Source organism: Gobio gobio (genome assembly GCF_949357685.1).
Source record: "Gobio gobio genome assembly, chromosome: 18".
Classification (NCBI taxonomy): Eukaryota; Metazoa; Chordata; class Actinopteri; order Cypriniformes; family Gobionidae; genus Gobio; species Gobio gobio.
This window is the reverse complement of record NC_137111.1, coordinates 20,410,424-20,435,465: the sequence shown is the minus strand read 5'-3', so window position 1 is coordinate 20,435,465 and position 25,042 is coordinate 20,410,424. Positions and strand designations below refer to the sequence as shown.

The window sequence follows — 25,042 nt, the reverse complement described above, 5'->3', positions numbered from 1 at the left end:
GAAGAACCTCTGAATAACCACTGAAGAACCACTGAAGCACCAAAATTGGTGCTATATAGCACTAAAAAAGGTTCCCCTATGATTACGAGCCAAGAACCATTTCTGGTGCCATATAGAACCTTTTTTTTTTGTTGAGTGTACAGAGTGCCAGGTCCCATGGCATTAAATTTTCATTTTATGAGGTTTTTCAACATTAATATGAGTTCCCCTAGCCTGAATATTGTCCCCAAGTGGCTAGAAATTTTGATCGGTGTAAACTGAGTTCTGGCTGTCTTTCTCTGCCTTTGAGAAAATGACAGCTCAGACGGGCTGATCTTGAATTCTCCTGTAATGACGTCATACCAGGAACGGTTACCTCCCTTTTCTCCGCTCAGAGAATTTGGCACGCCCATGCGAGTGCCATATTTGTTTGTCCTCGAGAGATCATGGCTTATGATGAAGCATAAGCCATGATCAGTGGATGCAGTGAATGCTGGCAGTTTCTCAGTGTTTGGATGTACAAATAAAAACAGAAGTCTTTTTTCAGTTCCTTCTGATCTGTGATCAGTGATTTTTGATGTGTAGCTAATTATTCAAGTTCACACAGAACTTTATTATTCGTGCACACGCTGCGGCTTCTCTCTCTCCCGACAGAACTGTGTTTTCGTGTTTTCTATCTTGTGAGTCAGTGTTTTTTGTACGTCCTTGTCGCGTCTATCTGTTCTAAAATGAGCATGCAGTCATGAGTTTCTGCTCAACATCGGCAGAGCCTCATCTTTAGAGATAAACCTCACGCACGTCGAGGCTCGGGCTGCACTGGCCAGTCGGCCTTCAACATCACCGACCCCCAGTACTGCATCTGGCCCACAGCGGAGGCACCAAACGCGGCGCGAGATTAAGCAGACGGGGGGTAAGCGTGAGCGTATCCGGGCTAGCCAGCCTAGCCCCACAATAAACTGGATTACATTCGATTACTGCGCTGTTGTGTCTTTTTTTGCGCTGTGTACTCAATGCGCGTCACTGATGCTTTTCATATGATAGGAAAATATCTAAAAATAATGCTATAATCAGCACTTACTCATAACTCATTCATCTCCTGTATCTCCGTACATTACATGTGTTACAAAGTTGGTAATAAGGAGGAAGGCGGGCTCGGCGTGACTGGGACTCGTGTTTATTCAGAACTCTCAGATACAAACAAAATAAACTTGCGCTGACAGCGCTCTCATAACTCAGTACAATATCACTATATTTAGCAAATTTCTCCGTCTCTGGTCCATTGATGTCCGGTTCGCGAACGAATCGTTCTTTTGAACCGGTTCTTTTTAGTGAACCGAACCAGTTCACCAAATCGAACTGAATCGTTCTAAACGGTTTGCGTCTCAAGTCAGCGCTGATCCATCATTTACTAAAGTTACTAACTTTCTGACATGAGTGACAGTCCCTCCGACTAGAAATAAACTAATAACTTTAAGTATATGCTAGTAACTACAACTGTTCACTGAACTGAGACGTGCTGAGAGAACTGATGAGAAGTGAACTCCATGCGTCTCTCTGGCAGGCTCGTGCCTCGTAGACCTCATTAAACCACGCCCCCTCCCATACAAGATCTAATACTCATTTCAAATGCAAAGATGTCAGCCAATCACAACAGTTGGCGTTTTTACTGAAGTCTCACAGCAGACACGCCCCTTGAAACAGGGCATTCAGCCACAGGGCAAACATCAGTATAGAAAAAATACCTTTTATTTCTAAATTATGACATTTTATGATGTAAAAATCATACTAACAATATAAGTACACCTCAGAATACATTATACAATAAAATAAAAAATCCATGCCATGGGACCTTTAAGTTCCCTTTAAATTCCCTCATTCCATTTATTGTAACGTGTGTCAATGTGTAACTACTGACAAGAGTGTGGGATGTTGGGCCACTTCATGCCAATTAATACACTCTAAAAAAAAAGGTTCTATATGGCACCAAAAATAGTTCTTGGCTCGTAATCATAGGGGAACCTTTTTTAGTACTATATAGCACCATTTTTGGTGCTTCAGTGGTTCTTCAGCGGTTCTTCAGAGGTTCTTCACCGGTTCTTTGACTAAGGTGCTATATAGCACCTCTGAAGAACCACTGAAGCACCAAAATTGGTGCTATATAGCACTAAAAAAGGTTCCCTTATGATTACGAGACTTTTTTTTTAGAGTGTAGTGTGACATTTTGTGCCAAGCCAGTTAACATCTTATCCACTGATTCTTTGATTTATAGGATGCATCATGGGTTCTAGTTGAATGTTATTTTTGGAATGATGCACATTTAATGCCTTATCTTTATGTATCTGTTGAGACATTGTGTGGGAGTAAAAATTTACAAAAATAAACATAAATATGTCCTTGTTTGTAAATTATTGTGATTAGGTTTTGTCATGAGTTTTGTCATGGATTGGTAGTTTTAGCCTCAGTAAAGTTATTTTTTTTAGGTTGTGTTCATGTACTGCAGTTGCTGGGAAAAAAAATAGGGTGCAAACCATTTGTCTGTGTTCATAGTGAATATAAAAAAATAAAAAAATAAATACAACAGTTGCTCTGTTGGCCAACCAGCTATTAAGCTTTAATTTCTCTTGTCATGCTTCTGTAATACTGCGTTGCTAATAGAGATCATGACATTTTCAGCTTGGTGCCCGAAAGCCAGAGTGGCTGGTAATGCAGGAGGGTTGAATGTTTCTTTTAACACAGGCACTTTGAGCTATTTTCTAAGCCCATTTGTGTTGCCCAGACACAGTTGTTATTTGTCCAGCTGGGTGAGAGGGACATCCTTTCATGTCAAGCCTTTGTTGATGCAGCATCTCAGTGGGTTGGTTACCTTTCAGTGCACACAAGTAATAAATTACACCTTTACCATGCATAATCACAGAGGGCTTAACCAGAAAACATTCTGAAACATAATGCATTATAATCTATATTATACGTGAATTGCTCTAGTGATTATAAGGCTTCAGAATGAAGAAAGGTACAGTAATTAGTGGCTTTCAGTCGTACTTTCGAACAATTATGCTAGCTGTCATGTCTTGTAGTTGGGGGTCCCTATAGCATTTAAATCTATTCATTATTTCGTACTTGTATACTGAACAAACCTCCTGGAGTAACCGATACAAAAAAGGAAAGCATTTTTTAAGGGTCAGCCATATTTTTACCACATGATGCAGGGTTTTAGGTTACAGTCATTTCATATATTGTATCTATTTTTCAGCGTATCAAAAATTATGCAGTTATTTATTTATACAGTCAGACCAAAAATTATTCAGACACCAGATATAATTTTTTTACTAGTGGGTGCGGGACACTATAGTTTATTTATGTAAGTGAGGATAGCAAAATAAAGTAAACTGTGACATATTATACACAAAAAGTCTTCATATATTGGACAACCAGTAAAATCTATAAAAATTTGGGACCAAATTTATTCAGACCTGACCATGTTTTGCTTAAGTGTTTTTTCTTTAATTGCTAATGCAACCTTTTTCATCACAGACTGAACAAAAAACATTGCTTGGTGATTGGTTGACCTAAATTTGTATTATTTGATTGTGTACTTAAATGTAACAGCTGATTGGTTGATTGTAATCCATTACATACCTTTCTATCAAAGTTATCTGACATTATCAAGATGAATTTGTTCTGACACAGTTTAACTCTTGTCATATTTTATTACCATTTTCTAAACTATAGCGAATCAACTGATAATGTGAGTGAATTTTGGTTTGACTGTATATATTCACACTTTTTTGGTCAAATTTCGCATTCATTACATGAAAAATCAATCATCAAAAGATTAATTTTGTTTTTGCTTCTTGGAAAGAAAATATAACGTTGTTTTTAAAGCATGAGGGGCATACAGTCATGCATGATGTCACAACATTAATAAAAATGTGGCTTGGAAGTATAGGACTGTGACTTATCTCATTACTGATTTCAGATTAAAAAGCTAAATCAAAATCACTTGATATAACTATCTGCTTCTCAGAAATCGTAATATATGTTAATTGTGCTGAAAATTGCTATTCCTTTGAGGAAATTAGTATAATCAAAACATTATTCTCATAACAATTATTCCGTGACAATCATATTTTCTGTAATTACATTAACAGCATTTGCTGCCGTTGTGACTCAAGAGTGCATGAAAGCAAGATTTGGGATCTAAGACTGTAGAATAGGCCATGGTCCTGAAACAAAGAGATTAATTGCAAAGTGATAACTAATTTGTTGTGAAACCATAAGCTTCCACCGACGTAATTGCTCCTCAATTGCTGCCACGTTCTATAATGCTTAATTTGTGCGCTTGTGCACGCTGTCCAACCGCACACTAATATTAACAGACAGCCATTTCCAAGCCTTGCTAATGCAATAAGGGGCTCATGTAGAATAACACTCTAAGTATAGGGAAGGTAATCAAGGCTGAACAAATTCCTCATTCCCAGCTTTTCACTTAAAGGAAAGGCTGGTTAATGCTGGGGGACTTTTTAACGAGGGCCTGTCCTTGGCTTTATTAAAAGTGTTATATCCAAGGATGGCTTTTCTCAATTGTCAACAGTGCCAGGAAACTCTCCAACAAAGCTAAACCTCTGTTAGAAAGTTACAGAGCTGTGAAAAATCCCATAACAGCACTCTAAGCTTGCAACTCAGTAATTATTCCCCTCTGTTATACTTTAGAGCACTGCTGATTGTTCAAGAGAATGGGGAATATTTCGTAATGCCCAAGACATTTGTGACAGTCCTGCAATGATAATGTCTGACAGTTTTTCTGTGATGTGTCTGTTCTGGTCTCAAATCTGATTGGTTGATCAGCTCCAAGAGTGCAGATGTTAGTCCAACAACACTGTCGGAGCCATTGCCTTGTGGGCAGCTCTCTGACACATAGTGTAACAGCGCTTCGGGCGACCTGAGTTTGAGTCCCGGCTCGTGGGTCTTTCCTAACCCTGTGCTCCTCTCTCCTCCACTATCTCTCCCTGTCTATCCTTCACTGTCCTATCCAATAAAGGCAAAAATGCTCCAAAACATAAAAATTAAAAAAAAAAACTAAACCAACAACAACACTGTCTGTGTATCGTCTGTTTGTTCTTGCTTTCCAGACGGACTGTCAGTCTGTGCATTAGTGGCGGGTATTTTCACTAACTCTTACTGCAGGTTTCCTCATTACATTAAGCAAGTAGGTGGCGAAAAGAGACTGTCTTTATGAGTCATTGAATTGTTCCCTCAAAGGATTCATTTAAAAAAATGCTAGTTTGTTAAGGAAGGAAACTGTCTTCATGATTGAGTCATTTAATCATTCACTAAATCAATTTACTCTACCTCAAACAGGCTATCTATGAATAAAAATATTGATTTAACCAAGAACAAGTAATGGAATCATTTACTCAACCGATTCTTTCAAAAATGCTCATTTATTTGGTAAAGTAACAAGTGACTGAGTCATTCGCTCAAATTATTCATTAAAAACTCTGATTTGTCAAGGAACGAAAGTGTTTACTGTTTGTCACTGAACAGATTGTTTCATTCAGGAACAAAAAAAGCAACTGACTGACTTCACTGCATGCATTTAATCAACCGATTAGTAAAAAAAAAACGCTCAATCATTAAATGGTACATAACACACACAGTTTCTGCCAATCTCATGTTAATCTTGAGAACCTATTGAGTAGTATTGCATCCTTCATATCTCAAAAGAATATTTAGTTTTTCATATTTATAAAAGACAGATATGCTGTACCAATTCTTTCTGAAAACAGCCGAACTCGTGGAGGCATGCAGTGGCCGGAGCTAAAGAGTCACGAGCACACACACAAACACACAATACATCATCACATCATCCCTGGATAACGTTCTTAGGTTACGTATGTAACCTATGTTCCCTGAGAACAGGGAACGAGACACTGCGTCCTAAGATGCTTTGAGGAACGCCTCAGCATGAAAGGTGTCTGAAATCACTATCAAATCATGGTAGTCCTATTGACCGGCGACAGCCCACGATGTCATCAATGTGCAACCAGGAAGTATATAAGGGCGTAAATTCAAATGAAATGCCTGAACCACTCCCCCTCAGGTCACACTGGGCTGTCAGTGACAGCATTCCCAACAGTCATAGCCCAAGCTTTAAGCCTCAAGAGGAACCTTTATGCACATTACATGAAGTCCTACCCAGGCTGCTCAGAGGCCTTGGACCAACCACTTCAACAGAAGGGGTCCCTTTAAGGGAATGTGGCTAGGCAACACAGTCTCACTCCCACTCGTCACATATTGACGCTTGGTCAGGACCCCTCGTCGTCACTTTTTTACGTACAGGGTACCCCTTGAAAGGCATTTTTCAACGTTAAGGGTACTGCAGTGATTCCAATGAGACACCTTTGGCGTCATACACAGACGTGTTGGGCATGTGAATGTTATCATGATGTAACTATTTATTGGGTTATAATTTTTCCATTATGACATGTTGGAGTATGATTCTCAATTTAATCAGCCAGCATTATTTTATTTACATTTATTGATTTGTATTTACGCTATTCAGACACGTTTGAAAGTAGCCCAACCCCGCCCCTTAACCTACCCATTTGCGTTATATGATATAAAACACAGAATATAACAGACAACATGCACACTTTATTGAAAAATGTCAAGTATTCCAACTGTTCCGAGGCCAAACGATTGATTTGTGTGAAGAAAAGACCCAAAAGCGATCTGCGTTTCCCTCCGCACCCCGGCGTCATATTGAAGACGCCACAGGTACGGCCATACCCCTCGGCGTCAGTCTATAGACGAACTGGGAACTCCATTGCTTTCAATGGGAAACCTTTGCCGGTATTCTATCGGTATGAAATCTCGCTGAAGAAGTCTCTTTCAGAATACATCGCGATGTTTGGCATCAGTGCACGTGGGCCACATGTTGGTGAGTAGCCATGAATATTTGATATAAAGTATTTTCTGTCGTTATTGATCAGATTATGTTCAGTCACTGCATTATATCTTTCATTTCCACTCAGGCTTCGCTTTTCTTTGCTTTCTAAATCAACACACCTTGCTAATAGGGCGATTAAACACTGTCACGTGACGTGCTATAGACCTTTTAAACAGTTATTCATATTTAATAATAACAACTAGTGTAGTTCCAACGTGGCATTTGTAGTAGAAGCACAATAAAAACAACCTTAGTTGTAATGTGATGATTGTTGTAAATAGACAGTATCCACAACACTTACCATGCTTTTTAATGCCTTTTAATGTAAAATCCAAATATTGTGATGTAAATAGTACTTTGTCCTGTATATAATGTATCTGTTATATATTATGACTTTTTCCTCTTTTTTTTTTTTTTAACCTGAAACGACCAAAAGGGCCTTTCGGACTCAGTCAGCCCATTCTTGTTCATGGAAAAGTAATGGAGAAGACCGAAAGCAGCAACAGCAAATATTTGCAATGGTAAGTATGTGTTGGTTTGAACTCTTTATCAAGCATTTGTTGTTTCTTAAACATATTCTTACAAACCCCATGGCTCAATCAGTGAGAACATGTTCTCAAAGTCTTAATAATTCACAAGATTTAACAAGCTGTCATTCATATGATACTCGTACATATTTGTACAAATACTCATACATAATCCTGCAGCTTTTACTCCGACTCCTGCCATTGGCTACAGCCTCAATTCCTGTACATATTTATCATGATTTTTGTAAATCAGTTGCGCCCCTTCTTGGAAAGCAGTCCCAGAAAGAAAAGTTTATATTAGGTCCAATGTATTCTTTAAAATGATTACAAATTGGGCCATTGGGGAGGTCTCTTCACACCTCATGACCTACCTCTGTTTGCAAGAGCGGAAATGCTCACATAACATCAGATATTCAATTATTTTGTCATCAGTTGCACTGCTGATAACGTCCTGTTTGCATGTAAATAATTTACGTGATCAAAAGATCAAGTAAATAATCAACATTTTTAAACAAATTCATATGTGCTACTAAAAATATACTTTTAATAATGGAAATGCACACCTATCAGTGAACTTGTTTCATAAATGTATGTAACATTTAATTATGCAACACTTTTTAAAGAAAGAAACAGTTATGTATGAAATCACAACTTGCATGCAATGTAATGAAATTTCCTTTCTTTCTGTTTTGCAGGATTACTTGCAGATTACTTTTATGAGCCAACCCTCACAAGAGCTACTAGTTAGTTGTAGTGAATCTTGCCGTAATCAGGTAAATAATATTTTTAGTATATCAGTATTTACTCATGAAATGCTCCCCTGAATTGTATGTAAATTCATTTTATTGTAACTGTCTTAATGTATATGTTTCAAAAACAATAGTAATTGCACATAAAGTAAGTGAGACTTTCTTGTTTTACAGCAGAGAAGAAAGACCAGACCCTTATATCGAAGCAAGCTAATCGAATAAGTCCTTTGTTTAGGGTGAGGAAGGAACATGGCCATCTTGTGCCCAAAGACGACAGAAAAGTGCGCAAGTCCATTGGTATGTCTTGTATTGATGTATTGTCTTGCTTTAATATGTAGTACAGAATTTGATGTTGATCTCTCAAAGGACAGCTGTGATCATTCTTTCTATACTCTGATAAAATACACACCATTATTCATGTCTAAATCTTTTTATAACTCCTAAAATGAGCAAATTAGGTTCTGTATCTTGGATTTATCTAAAATGGTAAATATTTGTTTCCCTTTTTGATACAATTATTATTATAATGATTGCCTTTTAGCCTAAAGGCTGGAACACTTTTGGCCTTCAATTCTTAAAAATGGCACCGTCTGTTTGTCTTAGATAAAAGCAGACATGTATTGAAGGGTTAAAAAAAGCATTTAGTTGGTATAAACTCCAGGTATTTCTCTATTGTTTTGTAGACCATGGGTGGTTCTGTGTAGCTTTGGAAGATAATGAGTTGTGGCATATATTAGGAATCAAATAGTAAATGTTCTTTGAATTATGTGAAATATCTGGTTAGTTTTTTGGCTTGAAACAAGGCTTTATACTCCACAGACTAAAACACATTGCATTTGTGTTTTAAGATGGATAGCAAGAGAAGGCACACACTTCAGAAGATTCTACAGGAAAAGACTAATGTGCAGCCAAGGAGGAATACAAGAGGCAAAAATTCCAGTCTCTGAGAACTATGCATGGCCATGGGTGCTTCATAAGCATGGTAAGTCTTGTGCCTCTGTACCTATTGTATTGCCTTATTTTAACAATTTTACATTGTGCAGGCTATCACAAGTGATGCTCTTGAAACAAGTGACAGAAGAGTATGTTGTCTTAAAAGAAATCTAGCATCACTGGCAAAGGCTAAGAAGAGACCATGCCTTTCTAAAATATATTTTTAAAGATCTGCTGTTTAAAAGGTTGCTGTTGATATGGGTAAAATATTTTTTGTCAGTACTTGGCTAATATAATGTTCTGCAATATTGTATACATAATGCTTCAATGTGTATATTATATAATGTACTGACTGCGGCTTTGTAAATTTAAATTAGGAATGGGCAAATCTGGGCTTTTTGAAATGGAGAGTTTACCTCCAAGACTAATCGAGCATGCCTGGAATTTGTAACTAAAGTCTTCAGGTTTACTTATAGATAATTATAGGCAGGCGGGTTTGAGGTTGGAGCTAAATCTGCAGGACAATGGATGCTGAGGCCCAGAGTAGCCAACCACTGCTTAAATCATGCAGAACATATGCTAACCTGACTACATTAAACTTAATTTGAATTGTGTTTTTTCTTTTACTTTTAGACCAGGACTGGAGAATGCCTGACAATGGGATGTTACAACTTCTTCCTCTGGTTGAGAAAAGGCTACACCACATCAGTGACCACATCATCTGTTTATCAATTATACACTGTAGGGTACAAGTGGGCAAACTGTTTAGAAGAAGAAGAACAGGATAGAACATGAACATGATAGAGGGAAGAGCAAGAAAGCAGTCTAGCTGTGATAATGAATCATTATTTTTCAACACAATATCAAATCTGTTTTCTGTATCATAGTTGACTGGATGGGATTCTGTGGCACTCATTTGTGTGGCTTCAGCAGCTGTGAATGGATTAATATGATGTTAATGTATTTTTGAAGACCCATTTTTATTTATCTTGAATCTAATTTTTCTTTATGCTACTTTATCAACTGTATACTGTATCCTCCAATAAAGAGTTGAGTGATAAAGTATGGTGAATATTGTGTATGGTGTTTTTAAAGTAAATACACATTTTATGAGTTGATTTAGGTTATCAAAGTAATTAACAATATTATTTTACTTGAAACATAAACATTTTTCATCTGGTTATATTATATTTGGTACAACAATGCACCAAAAAGTTGTATTTGCATGCTGTGACAATACGCCAGTTTTCAGTGAAATAAAGGGAAGGATTTCAAACACTTCAAGCTTAACTGACGATGATCCATGTTGATAAATCCGGTACATCTACTACTGCAATAAAAATTAAAGCATGCACATTACCGATGTCAGGTACGTGAAAATACATACAATTTTGGCAATGTCTCTTTTGTTATTTTACTTAATGGTGCATTGTCCTATATTTAATAATAATAGTGAAGTGTAAATCTAAATAGTTCCCTTTCGTTCAGTCACTACGACGTACGTTAGTGACTAACGAATGGGGGTTTCGCTTAGAAGCCAATCATCTTCTTCGTATTCAACAGCGCCCAATGGCAGTGCCAAAGCCATGGGCATGCGGAATTTGCATGCGTAACTCCGCCCCACCTCGTGGGTATATAAGGAAGTACGCTGGCAACATCGCATTATGTTTCTGCTTTGGAGCCAAGAGGATCTCTTCACTCCTACAAGCCTGAATTCTGAAGTCTTCTCTTCAGTCTTCGAGACCAGCGGTTCTCCAGGGTGTTGGTGTTACGGCGCGTTCCAGCGATCTCATGCTGCCTGCCTGCTGATCTGTGCAGTGATCTGCAACAGCTGTGTGTGTGTTTCCCTGGGCGCTTCGGCACTCTGCAGAGCTTTCCTCTCACAAAAAGAGCTTGCGCGTGGCACGTCTTTTTCAAGACGGTTCGCCCGTGCACTTCCGGGTGCGATCGATCTCCGTTGCTGTCTATGGGCACATTCACTGCTCGATGTGTTTGGGCTTCAGCACGTTCGGGCAGTGTTTGTGGATGCGTCATGTTCCCACTGCGGGAACGTGACCATCGCGATGTTGCGGTCGAGACTCAGTGATCTCCGTGAGGAGAGAGAGTCCCCTCTGCCACACCCCAATCTACCGTCTCCGAGTGAGGTGGTACTTTGGCTGGTGGCCAGGGTGACCTGAGTGCGGTGCCGTGGTATTAAGAACCCCGACGATCATTCCTCGGGCCACGCCCCCTCTCGCACATTGCTTAAACCCGCGAGTGTTGGACTGAAACAGCGGCCCGTCTCTGACGCCTCGTTCGTTTCGTCCACGCTCCAGATAGCAGTGAGATGTCGATCGCCGCATCACAAGGTGGGCTGGAGTCCTTTGGGGATGACGATTAGGAGTTGTGCTCCGCCTCCGGGTGTGTCAGCGCTGCCTGATCCGACCTAAGGTTGACAGCCATGTTATCTCGGGCAGCCGCGAGTCTCGCGCTGGTGTGGAACTCCGCCCAGTCGCGAGTGCTCGTGGTTGCGCGATTGGTTTTTGGGGACGGCACCCGACAGCTGTTGGGCCCCGCCCCCAATGCCTTTCGCTCCCGAGATGCATGAGGAGATCACGCGGTCCTGGAAGTCCCCGTGCTTCCCGCGATCGTTTGGTGGCCTCCTCCGCCTTCTCTGCCCTTGATGGGGCCGCGGCCTAGGGTACACTGGGGCCCCCTCACCCCCACTGTTGAACTCTCTGTTGCGCACTACGGTGTCCACAGAGGGCTTGACGTGGCGTGGTGTGGCTGTCCTAAGCACCCTCCCAAAGCCTGTGGGCTCGTCTACTTCGGTGGCGTGGTCCTGCAGAGCTACGGGCAGGCCGCCGCCCCGTTGCACATGCACAAGGGTGGAGCCGACCCAGGGCTCTTCATTGAGCTGCGTGCCGCGACTGATCCCGCCCCCGGGCGGTGAAGGTGGCCACACGCTCCCTGGGTCGGGCGATGTCCACAGCTGTGGTCCGGGAGATCACCTGGCCTTACCTGGTGATTTGGAGGACGTTGAGTGGGCCCGCCCCCTCAACTCACCCATATCCCAGGCTGGCCTCTTCGGCGGCGCGGCTGGGAACTGCGCCCAACAGTTCTCGGCCGCCCCAGAGCAGACTGAGGCTGTAACACGTACTGCCCCGGCGGCCAGCTGCTGCACCAGCCGCCGGCTCAGTCGCCTCAGTCCGCTCGCCGCCGAGGGCGCCCTCCCACTTCCCGCCCGGCCCCAGCAGCAGCCTTAACCTGGGCCGCGCCGTGGAGGTGGTTGAGGATGTCGCCCAGTCCGCTCCCCAGACTGGTTAAACGCCACGCTGGAGGTGGACAACTCAGAGATGGGTTCCAGTTCTTCCCAGGGGATGGTAGCAGGGCCTCTCCTTCCCCCGGTGGAGGGCCGGGGGAAAATCCTTCCGCTGCTGGCCCCCGGGCTAGCAGCGCTTGGGAAGAACTCATGTTCCTGTCTCTGAGGACCCAGAGACCGGTGATGACAGTGCGCGCCACCCACGGGTCCCGCCACTCGCATCCCTCTCTGTCGCCAGCCTCCTGGAAGAGCAGACCCCAGTGGAACGCGCGTCCTTCCCTGGTCTCCTCTGTCAGGACGCAGCCGTTAACCGCACCCCCACACCGGGACGCCCAACAGCCTCCCTTGTCCGGGTCGGTAACGCTGCATCGCTGCCCCACTCCGGGTACACCTGTAGTCCGATTGACCCCGCTGGTGCAGTTCCTGGGAGCCTGGCTTCAGATTCCAGGGCTGTCCCGCTGGGTCGCGAAAGACAGTCAGGTGCGGCTACGCGATTTAGTTCGCGCAGGTTCCTCCCTGCTTCCGGGGAGTCCGTTCCACTATGATCGGGGCTAATGCCCCCGTCATGCGAGCGGAGGTTGCCACCCTACTGGTGAAGGGTGCGATCGAACCTGTCCCTCCAGCCGAGGTGAATTCCGGGTTTACAGCCCGTACTTCATTGTACCCAAAAAGACCGGTGGGCTTGACCGATCCTGGACCTGCGCGTCTTGAACTGTTACCTCCACCGGTTTCCGTTCAAGATGTTGACAGCGAAACGCCTTTTCTAATGCGTTCGTCCAGACGATTGGTTGCAGCGATCGACCTGAAGGACGCCTACTTCCATGTCTCCATTCTACCTCGACACAGACCGTTCCTACGGTTTGCTTTCGAGGGGCGGGCATAATAGTACGCAGTTCTACCATTCGGGCTATCTCTGTCCCCTCGCGTCTTTACGAAGATTGCCGAGGCAGCCCTTGCGCCCCTTCGGCAGCACGGGGTTCGCATCCTGAATTACCTCGACGACTGGCTCATACTGGGTCACTCTCGAGAGCAGGTTTGCGGACACAGAGATTTGGTGCTCCATCACCTAGCCCGTCTGGGCCTTCGGGTCAACTGGGAGAAGAGCAAACTTTGTCCCGCGCAGAGGATCTCTTTTCTCGGTATGGATCGACTCGGTCGCCATGTGCGTGCAGCTTTCGAGCGAGCGTGCGCAGTCTCTGCTGACTTCCCTTCGACAAGTCGAGGGCAAGAGTGCGGTTCCACTGAAACTGTTTCAGAGGCTCCTGGGGCATATGGCATCTACAGCCGCGGTAACGCCGCTCGGATTGCTTCATATGAGACCGCTTCAGCACGGGCTACGCGATCGAGTCCCGAGATGAGCATGGCGGTCTGGCACGCTCCGGGTACAAGTGACTCGGGCCTGCTTACAGACTCTCTCCCCGTGGTCGAACCTCAGTTTTCTACGGACCGGAGTGTCCTTGGAACGAGTTTCCAGGCATCTTGTTGTATCAACAGATGCATCATCCACGGGCTGGGGTGCCATGTGCAATGGACAAGCAGCCACGGGCTCCTGGATAGGACCCCAGCGCCTTCTGCATGTCAATTGCCTCGAGTTGCTGGCAGTACGGTTCGCCCTGCACCGCTTCCGAGCGTTGCTGAAGGGTCAACATGTACTAGTCAGGACAGACGACACGGCCGGGCGGTCTACGCTCCCGCCGTATGTCTCAACTCGCCCGCCATCTCGTTTTTTGGAGTCAGAAGCATCTGAGGTCCCTTCATGCTGTCCACATCCTGGGAGTCCTGAACCGTGCAGCCTACGAGCTCACGGCTTCAGCCACTTCCTGGAGAATGGAGACTCCATCCCCAGACGGTCCAGCTGATATGGGAACGGTTCGGCGACGCACAGGTAGTCCTGTTGCCTCCCAGGACTCTTCCCATTGCTCCCTGTATTATTCCCTGACCTATGGTCGGCACGGATGCACTGGCGCACAGCTGGTCGTCGGGGCTACGCTATTATGCGTTTCCCCCAGTGAGCCTTCTCGCACAGGTACTGTGCAAGATCAGGGAGGACAAGGAGCAGGTCATGTTGGTCGCCCCGTTGGCACGGCCGGACCTGGTTCTCAGAACTGCTACTCCTTGCGACAGCCCCTCCCTGGCCTATTCCTCTGAGACTCCTCAGAGACGGGGCACCTTTTGGCACCCGCATCCAGCGTTCTGGAAGCTCCACGTGTGGCTTCTGGACGGGACGCGGCTGGTTTGAGTAGCCCTTCACCTGCGGTGGTCGCTACCATCACTTCCGCTAGGGCAGAGTCTACACGACACCTCTATGCGTTGAAGTGGGACCTCTTCGTCACATGGTGCTCTTCCCGCCAGGAAGACCCCTGGTAATGCCCGATCGGGTCTGTGCTTCGTTTCTCCAGGAGGGGGTGGGACGAAGGCTGTCTCCTTCCACCCTTAAGTGTTCGTGGCCGCAATATCTGCCTACCACGATCTCCTGGGAGACAAAAAGGTAAGTAGCAGCACGACCTGATCATCAGGTTCCTGAGGGGGGCGAGGAGACTGAATCCTCCTCGCTCTCCTCTCGTTCCCTCTTGGGACCTCTCAGTAGTCTTAAGTGCTCTGCAGAGGCCTCCCTTTGAGCCTTTGCGGTCGGCTGAGATTAAGCTCTTGTCTATGAAGACGGCTCTGCTGACCGCATTGGCCTCGCTTAGAGGGTCGGGGACCTGCAAGCATTTTCGGTTGACGAAGCGTGCCTTGAGTTCGGGCCGGCTAACTCTCACGTGATCCTGAGACCCCGGCCCGGATATGTGCCCAAGGTTCCCACCACTCCGTTCCGAGATCAGGTGGTGAACCTGCAAGCGCTGCCTTTGGAGGAGGCAGACCCAGCCTTGGCATTGCTCTGTCCAGTACGCGCTCTCCGCGCCTACGTAGACATGACGCAGTGTTTCAGGACCTCAGACCAGCTCTTGTCTGTTATGGTGGAGAGCGGAAGGAAAGTGCTCTCTCAAAGCAGAGGTTGTCTCACTGGATAGTGGACACCATTGTTTTGGCTTACCAGCAGCAAGGCCGACCATGTCCCCTTGGTGTGAGGGCACACTCCACCCGGAGTGTGGCCTCCTCTTGGGCTCTAGCGCATGGCGCCTCGCTAACAGACATCTGCAGAGCTGCAGGCTGGGCGACACCCAACACATTCGCCAGATTCTATAATCTCCGAGTGGAGCCAGTGTCCGACTATGTACTCGCCCCTGCGGGTGGCCGGTAATGGACCAGGCTCAGGTGTCTTCGCTTGCTCGCCATTCCACTCCCAGGACTGGATACGTGCGATATTTTCCTCAGGTGAGCTCCCCGAGAGCCCTGAGCTCCTCCAGCACTGCTTACGCCGACATCAGTTCAGTCTGCCCTTTCGAGCCCAGACCCTCATGTCCGGCCAGGTGCTCCGTGTGCATGGTTCCCCTCCGGCGACCCCCACACGAGTATTCCCACCGTAAGCCTCCTCAGTGAGCAGGTGTCTTTCCCTTGGCAAGTCCCTGCCACCCCTAGGGTTAAAAATCCACCTTCGGCTGGTACCCTAGAGATCTTCCATATGCAACCCTCAGCGGGTCATATGTGTATTCTCTAAGTCCTCCCTACGGTAGGCATCTTGGCATTCCCTCACTGGGATATGCTTCCCAGTGTACCTTGGTAATCCTGTGTTAAGTGGGAGTCCTACGGCCTTAAGTGGCGGGTCTCACACTTACGCAGGGCACTGGATGACAGCCGAGTGGCGTTGTTGAATAGGATCCCCCATTCGTTAGTCACTAACGTACGTCGTAGTGACTGAACGAAAGGGAACGTCTCGGTTACGTATGTAACCCTCGTTCCCTGAGGAGGGAACGGAGACGTACGTTTCCTTGCCACGTCAGCTGTGCTGCCTGGAACGCGGAGTTCAGTCTTGGCTCCTGCAGCAGTAACATAATGCGATGTTGCCAGCGTACTTCCTTATATACCCACGAGGTGGGGCGGAGTTACGCATGCAAATTCCGCATGCCCATGGCTTTGGCACTGCCATTGGGCGCTGTTGAATACGAAGAAGATGATTGGCTTCTAAGCGAAACCCCCATTCGTTAGTCACTAACGTACGTCTCCGTTCCCTCCTCAGGGAACGAGGGTTACATACGTAACCGAGACGTTTTTGTTTACACTGGAAACTGGATAATGGCAAGTTGTTGTGGGTTCATCCATTATATTTATGGGTGTTTATCCATAAAAGAAAATAAATATTAATAATTATATTACATTTCTTTCAAATATTTCTGTATTTCATCAGATGGTCTCACAATACCCATCAAAACCTAATACAAGCATGATGTTAGAATAGAAAAGAGAAAATACTCTGATATTTAAATGTGACTCAAAGTTTGTTGTCCATGATGAGGAAAATAGATCTGTGAATGTTGTACTGCCCTTCCGCCCTCAGGGTAGAGGCCCCTGGAAGGGCAAAAAAAAGCACATTTCAAATGGCTGTTACTCAAAGTCTGGTTAGCGTATCACAGAGAAAATTGGCAGGACAACTGCTTATGCTATGTTTACTAAATAATGTTGGGCACAGTTTTCAGACAGATATGGAAAGCTGGCATAAAGGTTTTCTAAAAGTGCTCACAGTAAAATATCAAATTTCAGCCTGCCCCTCATATATGTCATAAAGGTTTACACAATGAACATAATTAGATATCCAGTTGTCCATTAAAGATGTCATTTACTTAACATTTATTGTCTCATTATTAAACGTTTTAAACTACATTACCCATATACCTTTGTCAGTGTATCAATGCAATGGGAAACATGGCGCTGTAGTTCATTGAAGTGTGCAGAGATGCTTAGGGTTAGGGTTGGGATCTCGGTAAAGGAGTAATTTCTCACAACATAGCGACACTTTATAGTTAACTTAACGTATTACTAACGTAACAATAACACCAAAACATACTTTGTAACATGAAACGCCGTTTTATATCGGTTAAAAGATAGTCCAATCACAGCGAGTTCTGCGATAAAGTCCTAGCCAATGACAACGCAGCAGAACAGAGGCGTCACACTTGCTTGTCCATTTATGGAAAATGATGACAGATCTCATCCGGTTCCAACTGAAGGGATATCCTTAAATATTTAATATTTAGGCTGCTAAATATTTATTTCTTCTAATTAATTAATACAACTCACATTTTAAAACAAAAATCTCCTTTGTGTGGTTAAACTGATGCATAAATATCTCTCTCTCTCTCTCTCTCTCTCTCTCTCTCTCTCTATATATATATATATATGTGTGTGTATATATATATATATATATATATATATATATATTAGGGATGGGACGAAATATCGTTTGACAAAATATCGCGATACAAAACGTGGCGAAACGCATCGAGGTCGAAAAAAATGGATCGCGAAATAAAGATAGATGGCACTGCTGCATGATTTGCGTAGTATATAAATAATTTAGTGTATTATATGTGTGTGTATGTATATGGGGAAGACATACAGTCTATGGTGGCAGGCTGGCAGCACCATCTGCTGATCAAGCAGGGTAAAAAAAACTAAATGAAAAAAAATGTATATCCGGGGAACGGTGCGGTACGTCGTCACGTCAACAGCGCATGTTGCAACAACAACACTGCAGCGAGCTAACAAATATTAGCATTACCACCAACTGCCTTGCCCCCAAACAGCCGACCATGGAGTCAAATGAGGTCGAAATTGAGGACGTTCCGCCTGGATACAAGTCATATGTCTGGCAGTATTTTGGCTTTCTCATTAAAAAAGACAACGACGGCAATAGAGTAACTGACAAGACTAAGACTGTGTGTAAGCTATGCCGTGCTGTCATTCCGTACACCACATCCAACACATCCAACATGAACCACCACCTTCAACGTCACCATAAAAATGTGAAGAAGGCCCCGGAGAAAACGAGCCTACCGAAGGGACAGCTGACTATGAAACAAGCGCTGACACCAACTCTACCTCCGTCAAGTCCGCGTGCAAAACAGATAACCAGGCTCATTGGCGAATTCATAGCGGACTATATGGCTCCATTTAACATGGTAGAGAACAGAAAATTCATCCAAATGTTCAATGTGCTGGAGCCCAAGTTTAAGATGCCATGTCGAGGACATTTTTCAGAGAAGGTAATCCCGGAAATTTATAATGAAACCAAACAAAGCGTGAAAGAGTATCTAAAAAATGCCGACTGTGTCGCCCTGACCACCGACGGCTGGACCTCGCGTGCAACACAGAGTTATATAACCATCACGGCAGAAGTCATCAACGAGAAATGGGAGAGAAAAAGCTTTGTGTTGCAAACTCGTGAGCTAAGTGAAAGTCATACTGGTGTTAACATAGCTCACGTGTTGAGAAATGCACTGAGTGAGTGGGAGCTAACGAGGCCACAAACAACCATTGCTTGTGTCACAGACAACGCGAGCAACATGGACATTGCTGTGAGAGAGAGCGGCCTCCACCCTCACATCAAGTGCTTAGCACATGTTGTGAATCTGGCCAGTAAGCGAGGCTTGGCTGTATCCCGCGTCGCGCGCCTTCTTGGTCGTGTGCGAAGAATAACTACATTCTTTCACAAGAGCACCACGGCCACCGCCGTCCTGACCAACAAGCAAACCCAGTTAGAGCTGCCTCGGCATAAACTTATCACCGATGTCCAAACCAGGTGGAATAGCACATACGACATGCTGGCGCGCTACCTGGAGCAACAAGCAGCTGTCACAGCTGCGTTGAGCTGCCCAGGAATCCGAAGGAATGCGAGAGAAATTGACACTCTGGATAACAGTGATATATCAGATGTCGAGGACATAGTGAAACTGCTTAAGCCACTGAAGACAGCCACAACAGTTGTCTGTGATGAAAAAGAGCCCACTGTTTCACTGATAATCCCACTGAAGTTCATGATCGAGCAAAGCATGTCACCAGACGAAAATGACACACAGACCATCGCCAATATGAAAAGCGCCATTCTACTCGACATCTCGGACCGGTACTCTGGGGACTGTTATGACATGCTGCAGGAGTGCACTGCGCTTGACCCACGATTCCGAAGCCTGTCCCATCTGAATGATGAACAACGCGAGTCCGTCTATGCCCGAATACGTGAAAAAGCTTCAGCACTTCATGAGCAGCGCAACCAGGTAGGCTAACTTTTATTGAAAAAAAAAAGAGGTGCCCTGCGCGTGTGTGTAGCTCTGTATGTGTAGGCCAGAGCCCGAAAAGTTATTTCTCATATTGGTTTTTTGTTTTTTTATTAGTCGATGAGAGAGAGAGATAGAGAGTGTGAGTCTGTGTGTGTGTGTCTGTGAGAGAGGGAGGGAGTGAAGGATTGAAAGACAGAAATGTTTGAGCTAGTTTTATTTTATTTTTTTCAGACCAGTGACATAGATGAAAGAGCCACTAGGGCCAGTGCTTCAACATCAGGGGCAGCAGCAGAGCAGGCCAGGGTCATGGTTGAGGCAGCACAGGGAGCAGAGCAGAGCCAGGAAGAGCCAGTGGAAGGAGAAAGGCAGATGCAGGACGTGACACAGCCTCCCCCACCAAAAAAGACAGCGTTAGAAGATCTCCTTGGGAGCTCCTACACTACTGTTGTTGAGACAGTGCAGTCGAGCAGAGGGATTGAAATGGAGATACTCTCCTACAGAAATGGGATTCCTATCCCACTCAACAGTAGTCCACTTGAGTGGTGGAAAGTTAATGCATATGCTTACCCCATACTTGCCCCCCTGGCCAAAGCCTACCTTTGCATTCCTGCTACGTCAGTGCCCAGTGAGCGTGTCTTTTCCACAGCAGGAGACATTGTGTCTGCTCAAAGATCACTGATTACACCAGAACATGTTGATATGTTAGTTTTTTTGAAGAAGAACCAGTCCTGAGATAACTTAACCTAGGATTAGAGCAGCACTAAGGGAGTGTTCTTGTTTGTGTTTGGCCAGTTAGGCCTTGTGTGCTTTTTCCCTGTGTGCAGCTGAAACAAAAATAAATAAGTTGTTGTTATACAGTAATATTTTCTTCTTTTTTTTTCTTTTTTGATATCGTATCGTGACGTATCGTATCGTAACCCTGGCATATCGAGGTGCATCGTATCGTGAGTTTAAGTGTATCGTCCCATCCCTAATATATATATATATATATATATATATATATATATATATATATATATATATATATATATATATATATGTGTGTGTGTGTGTGTGTGTATTTATATATATATATATATATATATATATATATATATATATATATATATATATATATATATATATATATATATATATATATATATATATATATATATATATATATATATATATATATATATATATATATATATATTAGATCACTTCTTTATGCCATCGTTCACCATCTGAACTCTTGGAATTAAAATAAATGTAACAAAAGCATAATGAATGCACACAATTTTGTAAGCATATTCCAATATTTAATGTCAAACAGTTTAAATACAAATGTAGCGGCCAAACTACTGCACAACAGTATAAAATAACCATGCTGCGGTACAAATAAAAGAAATGAGGTTAAACTTTATCTGAAAATATATTGGTTTCTTGCCTTTAAGAAATAAATAGGCAAAAACATTAAGAACATTTTACATTCTCAACTTTAAAACTATATAAACTATATCCTTGTGATTATTGTTCACTTCTATTGTAACTAAATGAAAGGCCAATTCAAATAGTTAATGATTATTATCAATGTTAACCATTTTCAGTAAGAAAATGCTTTAATAAAATACATTCATGTTACATTTACATTAGCAAGGTAGTGATATAATGATACCATATATTTAGTTATGGTGGACATTTACTATAGTGAATACTATCCCACTGTAATAAAAGGTTTAATGAATACATATTGATTTCAAAAGGTGTTCACTCTCACTATCTTCATTTGTTCAAACAAACACTGTTATACAAATGCATATATATGCAAATATACAAATGCAGATATATACATTGGAATATAGCATCATGAAGTCGATGGCAATAAATATGTCCTTTACTAAAACTCCTGATGAGCACTGATGCTTTTTTGATAAAGGCATAAGCAGACATCAAGTACAGTTTATGAATATTGGTTCTGCATATATCGAAGAGATCATGAGGAGGAGTGGTACTCCACGTGAAGACTTTGAGAAACTGTGACATAGCAAAGGGTGCACCTCACTGGACATATCCTACGCATGCCCAAACAACAAAACCCCAAAACAGTTATGAAGTGGACACCACCAGGAAGACGCAGGAGACAGGGAAGACCAAGGAAGACATGAGACAGATGTTTCGTGAAGACCTGAAGAATGCAGGTGTTCCATGAGAAGATGTGAAGAACGTGGCCACAGATCGAATATGTTGGAGGACACATGTTGCCCAGTGTGCCCAGGACAGGACATGATGATGATGTTGTTGTTGTCCCTTTACATAACTGTAGGATTTCCTTCTGTAAAAAGTGTTGCATAATTAAATGTTAAATACATTTATGTAACAAGTTCACTGATAGGTGTGCATTTCCATTATTAAAAGTATATTTTTAATAGCACATATGAATTTGTTTAAAAATGTTGATTATTCACTTAATCTTTTGATCACGTAAATTATTTACATGCAAACAGGACGTTATCAGCAGTGCAACTGATGACAAAATAATTGAATATCTGATGTTATGTGAGCATTTCCGCTCTTGCAAACAGAGGTAGGTCATGAGGTGTGAAGAGACCTCCCCAATGGCCCAATTTGTAATCATTTTAAAGAATACATTGGACCTAATATAAACTTTTCTTTCTGGGACTGCTTTCCAAGAAGGGGCGCAACTGATTTACAAAAATCATGATAAATATGTACAGGAATTGAGGCTGTAGCCAATGGCAGGAGTCGGAGTAAAAGCTGCAGGATTATGTATGAGTATTTGTACAAATATGTACGAGTATCATATGAATTTGACAGTTTGTTAAATTTTGTGAATTTTTAAGACTTTGAGAACATGTTCTCACTGATTGAGCCATGGGGTTTGTAAGAATATGTTTAAGAAATAACAAATGCTTGATAAAGAGTTCAAACCAACACATACTTACCATTGCAAATATTTGCTGTTGCTGCTTTCGGTCTTCTCCATTACTTTTCCATGAACAAGAATGGGCTGACTGAGTCCGAAAGGCCCTTTTGGTCGTTTCAGGTTAAAAAAAAAAAAAGAGAAAAAGTCATAATATATAACAGATACATTATATACAGGACAAAGTACTATTTACATCACAATATTTGGATTTTACATTAAAAGGCATTAAAAAGCATGGTAAGTGTTGTGGATACTGTCTATTTACAACAATCATCACATTACAACTAAGGTTGTTTTTATTGTGCTTCTACTACAAATGCCACGTTGGAACTACACTAGTTGTTATTATTAAATATGAATAACTGTTTAAAAGGTCTATAGCACGTCACGTGACAGTGTTTAATCGCCCTATTAGCAAGGTGTGTTGATTTAGAAAGCAAAGAAAAGCGAAGCCTGAGTGGAAATGAAAGATATAATGCAGTGACTGAACATAATCTGATCAATAACGACAGAAAATACTTTATATCAAATATTCATGGCTACTCACCAACATGTGGCCCACGTGCACTGATGCCAAACATCGCGATGTATTCTGAATGAGACTTCTTCAGCGAGATTTCATACCGATAGAATACCGGCAAAGGTTTCCCATTGAAAGCAATGGAGTTCCCAGTTCGTCTATAGACTGACGCCGAGGGGTATGGCCGTACCTGTGGCGTCTTCAATATGACGCCGGGGTGCGGAGGGAAACGCAGATCGCTTTTGGGTCTTTTCTTCACACAAATCAATCGTTTGGCCTCGGAACAGTTGGAATACTTGACATTTTTCAATAAAGTGTGCATGTTGTCTTTTATATTCTATGTTTTATATAACGCAAATGGGTAGGTTAAGGGGCGGGGTTGGGCTACTTTAAAAAGTGTCTGAATAGCGTAAATACAAATCAATAAATGTAAATAAAATAGGCTAATGCTGGCTGATTAAATTGAGAATCATACTCCAACATGTCATAATGGAAAAATTATAACCCAATAAATAGTTACATCATGATAACATTCACATGCCCAACACGTCTGTATATGACGCCAAAGGTGTCTCATTGAAATCACTGCAGTCCCCTTAACGTCGAAAAATGCCTTTCAAGGGGTACCCTGTACGTAAAAAAGTGACGACGAGGGGTCCTGACCAAGCGTCAATATGTGAGGAGTGGGAGTGAGACTGTGTTGGGCTAGGGGACCTGAGGGAGCCCCAACCAAATCACTACTCGGGGGAACATATTCACCCAAATGCCACCAGGGAGGCCTGACCTGGTGCCACTTATATTGGACACTTTGGTTTGGCCAACCCTGTCTGTTCAGAAACAGAGCCTCTGGACACTTGCCTTGGTGAGGCATCCAGACGAAGGGACTGAAAAACTGGCAGTACCCCTCAGACCGGATCTCAGAGACGGGTATCCTGGAGAGCAATACTCAGCGTAGCCCTTTACAACCCTTGCTAGTGAGGGGAGTCTAACTGCTCGATCCAAGGATCTACAAAGCCCTCATGTTCAAAGCACTAAGGATGCCGGACAGGCCTACGGACTGATCTAACTGGAGGGCCTCACGAGAGACCCTCAGTGAAGGGATCACCGAGCCTGACCCGGTAGGTAAACCAAGCTGCTTGTCTGATAAGGCCAGATCAACCGATAGCAAGCATCCACTAGCTGTCAGAGTCATGCCAGCTGTTTAGTGTCCAATCTCAGGAACTCGCTTTCAGGGAGGCCTGGTGAGTCCTACCAACTGACAGCAAGCCTTCAGGGAGGATAGAAAGTTAAAATCTGGCTACTATGAACCCAGATTTTCTGGGGCTCAGTCTCAGGATGGCCTGATACGGCCAACCGGCTGACAGTAAGTCCACTGGCTGACAAAATAAATACCCACACTGCTGGGGACTCGTCCTCAGGGAGGCCTGGTAGGGCCTAATATCTGATAACAAGTCTTCTGTTACACAAAACCAACATCATTGGGAAGCATATCACACCAAGACATATATTGGGGCCGCCCACAGGAGGCCTCTCAAGGCTAGCTACCTGGTTGCAGCTGCTATGCATGTCCCCCAAGCGTTGGGACTCTATTCCAAGGAGGCCTGCTACCTGTCCGGGAGTCTACTGCCCAGACTGACAGAGCCAACTGCTCGTTTTCAGCCAGCTGGCCGAACAAGCCCTTCTAGGGTCGACCGTCTTAATGGCCTGCTGAGGCCTACTACATGACAGCACAGTCTTCAATGGCAGATAAGCTGTTTACACAGTGCCTACAGACCTTTGCCACATTGCCAACAGCAGTGTACTCAGCAAACTGCAATAAACCCTTTAAGCAAGGGGAGTACAACTTTCGCCACCCTGCCCACTGGAGGCCCTGGATTCAGCCACAGATGTCTCTTGTGGCCACCATTGCCGCCATCGACGCGGCAGCAGTCTGTTTGGTGGCCCGGAAAGCCAAATCAGCCTGGTATGCCTGCAGCACCGCCATAGTGTGACCCGCTGCCGCGT

At 43.7% G+C, this 25,042-nt stretch overlaps 1 protein-coding gene and 1 long non-coding RNA gene across 2 annotated transcripts; both read left to right on the top strand.

Moving 5' to 3' along the window:
• Positions 1-7,357: 7,357 nt before the first annotated feature.
• LOC307142067 lies at positions 7,358-9,853 on the top strand. The gene is made up of 5 exons (XR_013818421.1): positions 7,358-7,449; positions 8,151-8,228; positions 8,379-8,501; positions 9,053-9,186; positions 9,771-9,853. It is a non-coding gene; the product is annotated as an uncharacterized lncRNA (long non-coding RNA).
• An 8,272-nt stretch (positions 9,854-18,125) lies between these two features.
• On the top strand, positions 18,126-24,763 carry LOC307141790 (E3 SUMO-protein ligase ZBED1-like; the record flags this gene model as incomplete). Its single annotated transcript, XM_079842244.1, has 3 exons — positions 18,126-19,589; positions 19,824-20,293; positions 24,562-24,763. The coding sequence occupies 3 exons, from the start codon at positions 18,126-18,128 to the stop codon at positions 24,761-24,763; spliced, it is 2,136 nt and encodes a 711-aa protein (XP_079698370.1).
• Between the last annotated feature and the right edge of the window lie 279 nt (positions 24,764-25,042).